General features: G+C 42.9%; 2 protein-coding genes across 2 annotated transcripts in view; both read left to right on the top strand.

Moving 5' to 3' along the window:
• Positions 1-553: 553 nt before the first annotated feature.
• cgref1 (cell growth regulator with EF-hand domain 1) lies at positions 554-10,220 on the top strand. The gene is made up of 7 exons (XM_079497315.1): positions 554-680; positions 2,187-2,331; positions 2,663-2,737; positions 4,308-4,390; positions 6,200-6,324; positions 7,280-7,381; positions 10,003-10,220. Exons 1-7 carry the CDS (start codon positions 644-646, stop codon positions 10,213-10,215), a joined length of 780 nt encoding a protein of 259 aa, XP_079353441.1. The 5' UTR covers positions 554-643; the 3' UTR covers positions 10,216-10,220.
• A 2,276-nt stretch (positions 10,221-12,496) lies between these two features.
• cog4 (component of oligomeric golgi complex 4) overlaps positions 12,497-13,774 on the top strand; it is a 36,198-nt gene continuing 34,920 nt past the window's right edge. The window contains exons 1-2 of the mRNA XM_079496584.1: positions 12,497-12,673; positions 13,169-13,251. Coding sequence (XP_079352710.1) covers positions 12,536-12,673; positions 13,169-13,251 — 221 coding nt within the window. The 5' untranslated portion in view covers positions 12,497-12,535. The remainder of the gene's footprint in view (positions 12,674-13,168; positions 13,252-13,774) is intronic.

Genomic DNA, 13,774 nt, shown 5'->3' with positions numbered 1-13,774 from the left:
AATTCTGTTGCCAATTCAAAGGAAACAAACAACCAGAGGGCGCTGTTGTTCTTTCTTTCTTTCTTTCTTTCTTTCTTTCTTTCTTTCTTTCTTTCTTTCTTTCTTTCTTTCTTTCTTTCTTTCTTTCTTTCTTTCTTTCTTTCCTTTTCCTCAGCATGGAAGAAAACAATGATCGTATCACGTATCACGCCTCACACATCATCCTGGAGAACCAGTTCATATTTGATTACTATCACCACCTGTTGCCTTGTTTGACCCGCTGTACTAGTGTCGAGCAGAGCGGTGTAGATTATGGAGCGCGGCCCCCGACTGGAGTGTGAAATAAATGACATTGTTTTCAACGAGGGCGGCGCAATAATACCAGCAATCTTAAGAATGATGTGTGCAACATGACAACTGTTTTAAAGTAGTGCACAGTAACAACTAAAAGTCTATGTTATGTTTATGATGTACTATTTATAAACGATTTAAAATAAAGGGATTTAAGATCCATTAAAGCTCAGAGGGCTCACAAAAACAATGCAGAGAGGCACTGAATTCAACAGGTCACCGATGCGGTTGTAACAGCAAATAGAGAGCGTGCAAGGCAGGGAAGTCCTGCTATGCCTCAAATGTTCAAAGCTCATATCGGTGCTGCAACAATATGCGTCTGGCTCTGTTCACGTCAGTGATGTCCACAGGTAGGCAATTCATCATCATTGAAGGTGTTCATTTAACTCCGAGTCCGCAAGTGCAACCATCTGGTTGCATTAATGTGTACGTCTGTCGGAGTTGTAGATGGTTTATAACGCTATCATTCAAACGTAAATATTAGCCTACACAAAGCCTCTCCCTCCCCAGACGGAGACGCTGTAACGGTACATCATCTATTGTTGTTGTATGTATGGGAACAGTAGGCTATATTTGTCACGTATGTTCAGAAATCGGCTATCTTTTTAGCGGGCAACTTTTAACAGGTTCAGCATTCAATGGAGAGAGGTTACAGTTGTATCGGAACAGTGTTATCTAGGCTAGCCTACTGGCCACTGGGAGTGGAAAGGGAACACAGTGAGCCGTACAACAATATGTTTGATGAGTAGGCTATTCCAGTGTAGGCTATATCTGTTCACTTTAATGCACAGCATCATCTTCATTTAGACTTTCATGCTAGCTAGAGTTTATGACTGTCACACTGTTCACACATAAATGATGAGGGTTTCGTTTTCTGTGGAGTCGAATAACATAACATTCATATATATATATATATATATATATATATATATATATATATATATGAATTAGCATGCATTATCAATGATAATGCATGCTAATTCATCATAGGTATTGGTAATTATGGGAGCCATCATCGCTTCATTAGTATTTGTGGTGGGGAAGCATTCTGTCAGCAGTATCTATTGATTTCTCTCTTCAACATTACACACACACACACACACACACACACACACACAGAATTGATGCAGAAAACATGCATTATTATTATTTTTAGTTTTTTGCATAAATTCTATTTAACCTTTATAATAACCTTAAACTTTATATTTATATTGAACTATTATATTTAACCCTTTGGATTGATTTGCACTGTAAAACCAATATTCTTGTACAACCATAATATGTGACATTAATGTAATCAACATGTAACAGTCTTGGGAACGAATGGTTCCAGAGCCATGTGGCCCAGGAGCCTCATGCCTATCTCCTGTTTCTGTAGCGTGAGGCAGCTTCATGTACAAATACACCCCCTGGACATGATGCTAGTATATGTACATGCTGTACAAGTAGTGCTGCACGATTCTTGCTCAAATCTCGATTTTCCTCCACAAAAATCGCTTGAGTACCCTTTTTATAGTCTTTGGTCTGACTCGGGCAGGAATTGAACTCCAACTTACCAGTCTCAGGGCAGACTCTTTGACCACAAGGCCAGACACACAGGTGCATCATAATTAATAGGTGTTATGATTTGTCCATGGCCATCTAATGATGCCTATATATGGGCATTGTACTTGGCATATGGGTATGTACTTGATACTAGATGCAGCTTGTTGCTCTCCTAATAGCTTGTCAATTCAGTTATTGCTGGTACAATGTCGAGGAACCAAAACCAAAGCATTTGTCTCTTGTGTATATATGAGATCTGTAACAACAATACAATAACATTTAGTTGAATGACTGACTTGTCTCCATTGTAGGTGTGACATCAGCATGCAGCAGGCTGTTCCTTGGTGTGCTGTGTGTGTCTACGCTCATCCAGCTCTGTGTACCTGCTGCAGTACCAGATGCCACCGCTCCAGGTGAACCAGGTGTGATCGCACCAGGTGAAGCGGAGATACAAAGGTACCCCCTCCATCCATAAACGATGAAATAATTGCCCTTAGATCGTATATTTTTGCTATTTATACTGCATGATCTTTTTGAGAGCCTCCTATGCCCAGCTTTGTGTGTCTGTGTGTACCCCATAGCGATGATTTGATTGGCTGAGGGCTTAAAAAGTGAGGACAGAAAAGTGAGGAGGCCAAAAGTGATTGGCCGGAATGTGATGATGTATGATGATGTATGATTATAAGAGTGCCCCTCACTTCACACAAATGTGATCTTTAGATTACATTTTTTTATGTGTCAACTTAAATTCAAATGTTTTCTTCCATTGTAATGGTTTGTCCTTCAGAGATGTGTCAGCTGATGCCCCACCCGCTTCCACGGTGCTAGCCAATCCCTTTGGTTCTAGAGAGGAGGACCGCAAGTGAGTGACAGTTCAACCCGTACAACCCGTACAACCCGTTACTTGGACAGTTAAAAACTGCATCTTTAAATTAGTCTGGGGCCAGTTGTAGTAGGTTTTACCAAGGCTAGTAGGGTTGTACCTATCCATTAGTTTTTGCTTAATTGAATAACCAATCAGTGTTTTTATTTGTGTTAATTTCGTACCTCAATGAATTTATATGGGAAAAGGATGATATAATCAGCTATAGTGATTATATTATTTTCTTTCATCAAGCATTTTAGCCCTATTTTATACTTTGTCATGCAACGGTGGCCAACCGGCTAATCTAGTTCGGCTGTTTTTTCAATCTTGGACAATGGGTTATGTATTTATTAAAGAATGTAGCTTTTATAATCAAATAAATGGATTAGTTCTATTAACTGTTGCACCCCTAAAATAAAGTAGCTTCTACCAGGATTATGTACTGTACTACAGTAGATACGATGTTTACATGGACTCTACTTTGTTTGACACATTGCAGTAAGTCCTATGCAACAGTTGGGCTAACAACACATATTAACCTACAAAAATTTGTCATTGTGATTAAGGGATAGCTAACCTTTGTTTTAGATTGACATTACAGCTCACGTGAATAGACCTTTTTCAAGGCAGTCATATTGACATAAATACTATAGTACAGTTGTGTAATGTTACATCCTGTACAGGTGCATGTTAGTAATGCCACTAATTTATTAAGTCTCTGATCCTTGGAAAGACTCTGCTATACAAAATGGAACATAAGCATATCTTTGGTAACAGGTCATCAGGATGTAACATTATTATGGAGTGGCCATTTTCCACTCCACGTGTAATTTACTGGTCATATATGAGAATAGGCAACATGTAAAACACCGTAAACACGCTAACTGTGGACTTTGACCGACCGTACTAGTGTTGGTGGAAGTGTTAGCGGCCGTTTCTGCTGGCCTGATAAGATTATGAGCACTAACCCTTGACACAATGAAAATATGGAAAAAGGAAGATGTTTTTTTTCTGTTGTGTTGAATTACAGTGGTTAGAAAGGACTCTTGCTGAGTGAAAATGCTGTCAAATCACAAACCATGGAATGGCTAGAATTAACAATAATAACAGAATAAATGGGCAGACCTAGTGCACTGATTAAACATTTAACCCATTTTGACCTGCGATCAGATTAAAAAAATGTCTTCTACATCCTGACAGTTTTCTGAAAAAGCTATGTTTCTATGTCAGTCGTTCTTGGGTTAAAAAGCAATTGAGATAACCAGAGTAATGTAATGTTGTATGTTGTAGAACAAAACAAGAAATTCTAGGCATGTTTAGATCACAGACCTTATTGTCTGCATGATTTGGACATCTATCAAAGCAATCCTTTGAAGCCTTGAAACAGAGTGTTCCCATTATCTTTAGAATACCTTGTCATGACGAAGCAGAGGTACATTAGTGTGTGTGTGTGTGTGTGTGTGTGTGTGTGTGTGTGTGTGTGTGTGTGTGTGTGTGTGTGTGTGTGTGTGTGTGTGTGTGTGTGTGTGTGTGTGTGTGTGTGTGTGTGTGTGTGTGTGTGTGTCAGGCTGCTACAGAGTTACATCCAAGCCAATCTGAAGGACACTGCAGGAGGTCCAGAGACTCCAGATATCAGCACATGGGAGCAAGGTAAACATTAAACATGTACCCTTACTGGAAGGATGGAGCAAGCTGTACAGCTCCTTCTATAGAGCGTCGCAGTCCCGCCCCCTTTCATGACGATGCCAGGCCCAGGAAATGAATTGCAAATTCGCAATGCATTTTTCCCATAGACATTTCAAAAAGTATTTATTTAAAGACCTTTTAAGCGTTGTACGAAGCCAACTCGAGTCGTGACAAATCATGACAACACACACAATATTTTGGACCAAACAAATAATTACATAGAAGAAAAACAACACAAAAAGTTTTTTTCTACTTTCTAATTCTTTGTTTGGCCCGAAAAATTGTGTTGTCATGATTTGTCACGACAAGAGTTGGCTTTGTCCACGGCGTAAACGAAAATGAACGGAGAATCATTTCCTGGGCCCTGGTAGGGGGCGGGACTGCGACGCTCTATTGGAGCGAGGCAAGCAGTTCAACCAATTCTACTTGAGTGTGTCAGTTTGTCTCCTCACCGTTTTATTTATTCCATTGGAATTGTACTGTATACTTCAAAGTAACAGCGCTGGTGTAAACGAAAAGATTTGCTTTTGTTTTACATGCTTAGATTATTAAACCAGGATGCAAGTTTGGGGAGGTGGCGCTCCACAGTTTGGAAACTTGTAGCTAGTTGTGTAGACCAGAGGTTCTCAACCTTTTCAGGCTGTGACCCACCAAAAGAATCATATTTGAACTGGGGACCCCCCACCCTGACAAACACTTGGAATTGTAGAAGTTGAGGCATTACATTTTGTTTGACTCGGTTCCACAGATAAATATTGTGAAAATAGCAGATCTACATGCTCACAATGCCTCGCAATGCGAGGCATTGTGAGCATGTAGAGCAGCTATTTTCAGAATTGTGTCCTCTTTCTTATATCATTTTACAATTTGGCCAATGTTTGACCAGTTTGTATAGTAAAGTTTGTTGATTACTTTTGATCTTTTTTCTTTCTTTCTTTTTTTGTAGTTAATTAATACATTTATTTATTGTCACTTCACTGTCATCTGGGGACCCCCCAAAATCATGTCGACCCCCAGGTTGAGAACAACCCCTAGACTCTAGTCTACTCTCTACACAACTACTGATAGCTAGCTACAGGGCTCCAAACTCTAGAGCCTATACACCAGATCAACAGCCGTATAGGTTCACTTCTGATGCCTGACAATGAGTCCCTGGCTATACTCCAATGAGTCCCTGGCTATACTCCCGGGTGGACCAATGAGTCCCTGGCTATACTCCCGGGTGGACCAATGAGTCCCTGGCTATACTCCCGGGTGGACCATTTGCTGCATATATATCACATGCCTACACTCTCTCCCAGTTTCCCGTCTCTCTTTCTCATCTAAAAAGACCCACAAATATCTTTAAATATTAACGTAGACCGATTTGAAACAGGTCCTTAGCCTGCTGGAAGCGTGCACAAGAAATATGGCGCTGATCGTTATTGGCCTAGTAGTTTGTTAGAGTAGCTGCGGACACACACACACACACACACACACACACACACACACACACACACACACACACACACACACACACACACACACACACACACACACACACACACACACACACACACACACACACACACACACACACACACACACACACACACACACACACACACACAACCGAAAATAGAATCTCCACCAGTAAGAAGGAGATAAAAATAAATAAACAATGGGCAGTATACATATACAACAGTACAGCTTCCTACTAGTATTTATTTTAATAACAATGTTATATATGCCATTAAAATTATGATTTAACATTGTCATCCTGTGTGCTCTCAGAGGTGTTCTTCCTGTTTGGCCTGTATGATTTTGATCGCAGTGGTCACATGGACGGACTGGAGATGATGCAACTGCTATCGGACTTCAACTCCCGTGATGCACCTGGAGCACGAGCCAATGACCCGGTGAGAAAAACAGCATGTTGATTGAATACTTTATTGGCAGAAATGTAAACCGTGCACATGTACAAAGGGATCACCGGAAAGGTCCTTGGCTCCTTGCGGTCTTGTTTCCATTCAGGTCCTGGGTATTCAATTCATAATCATGACATAAGATATGTACAGGTTGGGGAAAAATGAAGGGGGTTATAAGGATATGTGGGGTAGTCACTTGACTAAGGGGGGAGTGTGTGTGTGCGCGTGTGCGTGTGCGCGCGCGTGTGTGTGTGTGTGTGTGTGTGTGTGTGTGTGTGTGTGTGTGTGTGTGTGTGTGTGTGTGTGTGTGTGTGTGTGTGTGTGTGTGTGTGTGTGTGTGTGTGTGTGTGTGTGTGTGTGTGTGTGTGTGTGTGTGTGTGTGTGTGTGTGTGTGTGCGTGCGTGCGTGCGTGCGTGCGTGCGTGCGTGCGTGCGTGCGTGCGTGCGTGCGTGCGTGCGTGCGTGCGTGCGTGCGTGCGTGCGTGCGTGCGTGCGTGCGTGCGTGCGTGCGTGCGTGCGTGCGTGCGTGCGTGCGTGCGTGCGTGCGTGCGTGCGTGCGTGCGTGCGTGCGTGCGTGCGTGCGTGCGTGCGTGCGTGCGTGCGTGCGTGCGTGCGTGCGTGCGTGCGTGCGTGCGTGCGTGCGTGCGTGCGTGCGTGCGTGCGTGCGTGCGTGCGTGCGTGCGTGCGTGCGTGCGTGCGTGCGTGCGTGCGTGCGTGCGTGCGTGCGTGCGTGCGTGCGTGCGTGCGTGCGTGCGTGCGTGCGTGCGTGCGTGCGTGCGCGCGAGTCGGGGGGGAAGAAGTTGAGATTAAACAGAAGCAGTCTTTTTACCCGGGGTAGAAAAGACATTGCACATTTCAAATGAATATGTTAAATCCAATCAATTAGTGGGACAGTCACCTTTTTTATACATAACGTGTGTGTGTGTGTGTGTGTGTGTGTGTGTCAGGTGGTTGTCATGGTGGATTTCTTTCTTCAGACTCAAGACTTAAACCAGGATGGTCTGCTAGCACCCTCTGAGCTGTTATCACCTCCTCTACCTCTCACACAGGTACGTACACACACACACACACACACACACACACACACACACACACACACACACACACATAAATGGTCATGCAAATAACTATGTAGTGCTACAGTACAAATAAACTACGATTTCAGTGAGTAAACAATGAACCTATAGGAGAATGAAGAGGTGAGGTAGAGTCTGGAGTGGTGAGTTTTCAGACTGCAGTGGAAAATGGGGAGTGAGTCTACAGTAGTCCTGACTGAGGTGGGAGGTCATTCCACAGCTTGGGAGCCTGGAGTGATAAGTGTCCAGGAGGCTTGGAGCGGTGGCCAGGGTGTCAGAAAGGAGAGACAGACGTCCCTGTGTTAAAGGTAGCTCTCCACCGCACCGACGTTGGCGGCGGTAAGTGTTGGAAAGCGTCTGTTGACGAAATTCTGCTGTGGTGGGTACACTGTCGTGTCGGGTCGCAAGTCGTAGAGAAGCGTCGAAATCCGCCATCGTCAGATTGCAGCAGGCTTGTTGTTTAAAAAGACATTGAAGGACCACTCCCAGGTTCTTTGCCATTTGGAACAGAAGTCAGGTGAAAATAGACTAGTTAAACTAGAAAAGTGTGCTCTAGCTGGCTCTCTCCCCCTCACATGGGCTTGAACTGGCATCACCCACTGTGTCTCTGGCTACACATCTCTCCCCACCCCCGCCCTCTCTCTCTCTCTCTCTCTCTCTCTCTCTCTTGTTGGGTGTTGTCGATGTAAATAGAAACATCCTGCAGGTGGCAGGAACCTCCTGGGAAGAAAATAAGCTAAATCTCTATTGAGCTTGAGGTGGTGGGAAGGCATCCACTGTTAGATGTCAGCCAGGCATGCAGAGTTGCACTCTTCAACCGGTGTGTCAGGGGAGGGAAGGACAACACATACAGCTCCATCTCAATGAATTTGAATATTGTGTAAAAGTTCATTTTCTTCCGTAATATAATTAAAAAGTGAAACTTTCATATATTCTCAATTAATTGTGCATAAAGTGAAGTATTTAAAACCTTTTTTTTTGTTTGAAAAGTATATTAATGTATGCAGCCAGTCAATACTTGGTCTGGGCTACTTTTGAACAAATTATTTCATCAATGGGGCGTGGCATGGAGGTGATCAGCCTTTGTCACTATTGAGGTGTTATGGAAGCCAAACAATATAAATGCATTTGTATTGTTGAGTCTCATGTCTCACACCTTCCTCTTGACAATACAACCTAGATTCTCATGGGGTTCAGGTCAGGCCAGTTCGCTGGTCAGTTAAGCACAGTAATACCATGGTCAGTACACCAGTTACTAGTAGTTTTGGCACTGTGGGCAGGTGCCAAATCGAGCTGGAAAGGAAAATTAGCATCTCCATGAAGCTTGTCAACATACTGAAGCACAATGTACTCTAAAAATCACACCCGTGTGAACTGAGTGGTGTAAGGTCTTATATAGACTGATCAGCTGTGGTCTGACATAATGTCTGACGTAATGAAATCACACCCGTGTGAACTGGGTGACCATAGCAACCATGCTCATTTTTTGGTACGAACAGACAGACAGACAAACTAACAAAGCCAGTTGTAGGAGTGGTTTGCACCACTCAAAAAGGCTATGAACACAAACAAATCTTAAAAGTCACTCTACGCTTCACTGGGAGCCGGTGGGGAGAGAGACAAGGACCGGTGACATGTTCTCTCTTAGCTTCATAGGAGATTTTATGAGCAAAGATGACAGAGCCAAGGCATTTGGTGTAGAGGGGAACAAATGAAGAGGTAGACAGAAGCAGTCCCTACATATACTGTACATATAATGTACATATACTGTACATATACTGTCCCTACATATACTGTCCCTACATATACTGTCCCTACATATACCCTACATACTGTAGGCAAATCAAACACACAAGAATTATCTAAACAAAACTAAGGAAATGATGACTGGACCAGAAACACTCTGCCCTCTCTGTCTATTTCTCTCTCCTTCTAAGATATTTTCTCTCCCTTTATTCCTCAGCAACGTATTTACAGATCATATACAGTTAAAGCCCTAATACTATGCCGTTACTGTATGACACGCTTGTAGATCAGCTATTTCCCCTATACACACACAGAGCCTGTTTCAGCATCAGCTTCAGTTAACAGTTTTTATGCCCTGAAATGTTTCAGAATAAAAGCGCAAGAGTGCCAAGCAGATGAGGCAGATTTTACTCTGAAAAGCACTGCCTTCCATGTCCCCCCCCAAAACCGGGAGGTATAATGTTCCATTACTACCTCGTGCTGTCAAGTCTGATCTCTCTTTCGAAGCGTTAATATTCCAAACGAGATGCTTGGTCAAATCAGAAATCAGGACAGAACATCGGTGTTGTGATCAAAACCATGGACAGCGAGACGTAGATTTAGAGAGAATAGTGAGGTTTGTCGGGCCGTAAACAAGGAAGTGAATGGAAGTGCGCATGCGCACAACATGTCTGGGGAGCTGTCATAAAATAGATTTTAGCGATCCGGTTTTATACCATTTTTAAAAAAAGACCTAAAAAACGTCTCCAGATATCATGGGCCTTCTACGGGTGTAATTATAAAGATGTTTGGGGACGTCTTGGGAAAAATAGTGTTAACAGGAAAATGTATCTTTGCTTCTTCAACAGTCCAACATCAACCCACCTCAGCAAGAACAGGACAAGACAGAAGAGAAGGAATCCAAAGGAGAAGAGGAGAAGAAAGGAGAGGGACAAGAAGTGCTTCAACAGGAAGTACATATACAGGAAGCGGAGCAGAATGGACTACAAGACCCAGTAGCACCCGTAGTAGTAGAACAGAGACATGACGTGCCAGTGCACCTGGGACAACCAGAAATATGAGCATGCACGCGCGGGGCGCGCACGCGCGCACACACACACACACACACACATTCTGACTGACTGACGGTGTGGTTGGTCTGTAAGTTCAAGGGTCTTCAACAGGGGGTCCCCCAGGACCCCTAGGGTCTGTACTGTCTGAAAATACACATGAATCCCCAACACAACGCTATAGTCTATGAAGCTGTCTAGACTATGACATCTATGATGATAACGTTTAATCTGCAACATGTTATACAATATGTATTGGGGGTCCCACTGCTTCTCTCACTGGTCTCTCAGTTAAGGGGTCTTTCACCTGAAAAACCTTGAAGTTTGCTAATACCCATGTCAAAAAAAGTCAAATATTGGCATATATATCGGTCGGGCTCTAATCATCACAGACCTCTAGTGATGTATCTTTGACAGTTGCACTATAGGTCAGTTCATGGTTCTCAAACTTTTTCACATCAAGGACCCTCAAATGGATATATGTTTGGCTGCGGACCCCCATCTCAAAAGGTTTTGTGCCAGAAGAGAAAATGTATGTAAAAACATTTTCGATATACTTTCAAAAACATGCTGGGGACCCCCTGGAAGCCCCTCCCTCCCCAAAGGACCCCTGGCCACACTTTGGCCCCTTTTCCACCGGTTGGTTCCCAATGGGAATCGGTTCAGTTCTTTTTGGTTCTTTTTGGTGGGAAAAACTAGACCTATATTAAATTGTTTATAGGATCAATACAAGTAAATTAATACATGATAACCCTTCCACAGTAGTAGCTTTTTCATATTTTCGATTATTTTTCATATTTTCCTACACAGTGCCTCATTTGCATATTTAAAAATGTAAAATTTGTAATACAATAAATCATTGTCTTCGTGTAAGTAATCAATTGGGGAAGTTTCATGGTGATAACAATCTAATATAGGTATGGTTTTGCCCACTCAATTCATAATTAACGTTCCAATTTTGGAGCTCTGGCTCATGGACTTAGGAACCAAAAAGAACTGAACCGGTTCCCATTGGGAACCAACCGGTGGAAAAGGGACCTTTGAGAACCAATGCACTAGGACTAGGTGGATGAGAACCAATGCACTAGGACTAGGTGGATGCTATAAATGAAAATAATAATAAAAAAAAAGATGCCAAGACGTTTAATATATTTATATTTTAGCTCAGTTTTCTTAGTTATTTGCACTTTGATGAGATGAAACAAATGAAGTATCGAAATTCTTCCTCACCACTAGATGGCACCTTAAGCTTGTATGTTATCTTATTGACATTGCCATCTGTTTTCAGAATCATGAGTCTCTTATAAAAACTGAATGCTTCCCATTGATTTTGAAATCCCCTTGTGTTGCATTGTCTGTCTATGGAGTCACAGGGCTTTATCACGCACGCACACACGCATGCACACGCTCAAACACACACACACACACAATAGGGCTGTTTTGGGCTATTTTAGCAAATTGTTTTACTTTTTTTTAGCCCCTCCTATGTCCAGCTTTAAGGGTCTGTGTAAACACAAACATTGAAGACAAAAGTGTGTAAACACAAACATTGAAGACAAAAGTGAGGACGCAAATTGTGATTGGCCAGAATGAGATGATGTATGATGACGTATGATGACAAGAGCGCCCCTTACTTCACACGGGTGTGATTTAAAATAAAATGGAAAAAAAAAAACAGGAAAACACGTCTGTTACAATAAGATACCAAATCCCAGATATCTAGTGCCATATCATATCGATAGTACAATATCAATATATTGCCCAGCCATCACACACACAGTCACACACACACACACACACAGTCAAAATGTGGTTGAGTGTGGCGTGTTCCATCAGCATGGAAATCATTTCTAAGGCAAGGTGCATGAAAAGGGAGTGGGACCCTACACGCAGCTACACTGTTCATCCACCAGGTGGCTTTAGTAGGCTACTCTTCTACACACTATTGAAAGGCAAGCACGTTGATTTTGTAGAAATTAATACAATATTTCTAACTCCGTTACACTTACACAAACATTTCTCTCACTCGAGGAAGCTTTACATAGAAGAACAAACCACATTTAATCGAGATCAAAGCGCAATGCTGCCCTTTGGCTCAAACCTCTATGATTCAAACATCTCATGCACACACACACACGCACACACGCACACACGCGCCTTAGGAAAGAGGGAAACCATAAGGGGGGAGAAATTGCCACAACACGCATGCGCAATCACACTCGGACAGTGTCGCAAAACACCTAGTGTGTGCCGTAAAGCCAGTGTTGTTGACGTGTTCCATTGGATCGATGGGCGGTCGCTTCTTGGATGTTGTGATTAAGATCAGGTGAAGATGTCTGAGAGTGGTGGTGGTGGTCCTTTAGCCGTGAGAAGATGCGTGTCCTCCTCCTCGATCAGCATGGACAGCATCTCTGCTCTGACAGACCTGGATGACCTGGAGGTAGTCTACCAGCAGCTCTGTGACCAAGAGGTACATACTGTACACTATCTAACATACAGTACCAACACTACAGGCTACTCACTAGTCACTACACTTTATTGGCATGAGAAAACATACGTTTACATTGCCAAAGCAAGTATCAAAATATAATTAAAACTGTTGAAAATGGGAAAGTATACAGTTTTTTTGTAAACAGAGCTATGTCACATGCTTTTATCGTATAAGGCTTCTTTGAAACATTTGTTTTGCAGTCACTTTGGGACAAATAGCAGCATTTTCTCTCAGATTAAGATGTGTTTAAAGGTAGCAGCTCTGACATACAGGTGCAGTAGATCTAGCGGTCTATTATTGGTACAGGCTGGGACCGAGGCTAGGTAGCCCAACATTTGAACACTCGTTAGAAGTATTTATCGATTTATCGATCGTTTGAAATGTACCCATTCTACAAACTGTGAATACATTTTTCAATCAATCAATGTCTTTTGTGTTTGCACTGTACTGTACATATGGTGTTTGTTCTGACAGAAAGAGGCGGAGTCTGAGCTGGACAAACTGGTGGGTCGGCAGGGATCCATTCACACTAAGATGTTGGCACTGCAGAGGATGGGGTGAGTAGAGTTTAGCTCTGGTCCATAGGACTTACAGAGGATGGGGTGAGTAGAGTTTAGCTCTGGTTCATAGGACTTACAGAGGATGGGGTGAGTAAGAGTTTAGCTCTGGTCCAATAGGACTTACAGAGGATGGGGTGAGTAAGAGTTTAGCTCTGGTCCATAGGACTTACAGAGGATGGGGTGAGTAGAGTTTAGCTCTGGTCCATAGGACTTACAGAGGATGGGGTGAGTAGAGTTTAGCTCTGGTTCATAGGACTTACAGAGGATGGGGTGAGTAAGAGTTTAGCTCTGGTCCAATAGGACTTACAGAGGATGGGGTGAGTAAGAGTTTAGCTCTGGTCCATAGGACTTACAGAGGATGGGGTGAGTAAGAGTTTAGCTCTGGTCCATAGGACTTCAGACAGGGGATGGGGTGAGTAAGAGTTTAGCTCTGGTCCATAGGACTTACAGAGGATGGGGTGAGTAGAGTTTAGCTCTGGTCCATAGGACTTACAGAGGATGGGGTGAGTAGAGTTTAGCT

This window comes from Electrona antarctica, assembly GCF_951216825.1.
Source record: "Electrona antarctica genome assembly, chromosome: 3".
NCBI classification, from domain to species: domain Eukaryota; kingdom Metazoa; phylum Chordata; class Actinopteri; order Myctophiformes; family Myctophidae; genus Electrona; species Electrona antarctica.
Note: the sequence above shows the minus strand (reverse complement) of the source record. Positions and strands in the feature narration are given on the sequence as shown.

Excerpts from the sequence above, each read along its gene's own strand:
- cgref1 (XM_079497315.1), top strand. The coding sequence starts at position 644 with ATGCGTCTGGCTCTGTTCACGTCAGTGATGTCCACAG. Across the intron at positions 681-2,186 it reads CACGTCAGTGATGTCCACAG|GTGTGACATCAGCATGCAGC; the intron begins GTAGGCAATTCA and ends TCTCCATTGTAG. Across the intron at positions 4,391-6,199 it reads TATCAGCACATGGGAGCAAG|AGGTGTTCTTCCTGTTTGGC; the intron begins GTAAACATTAAA and ends GTGTGCTCTCAG.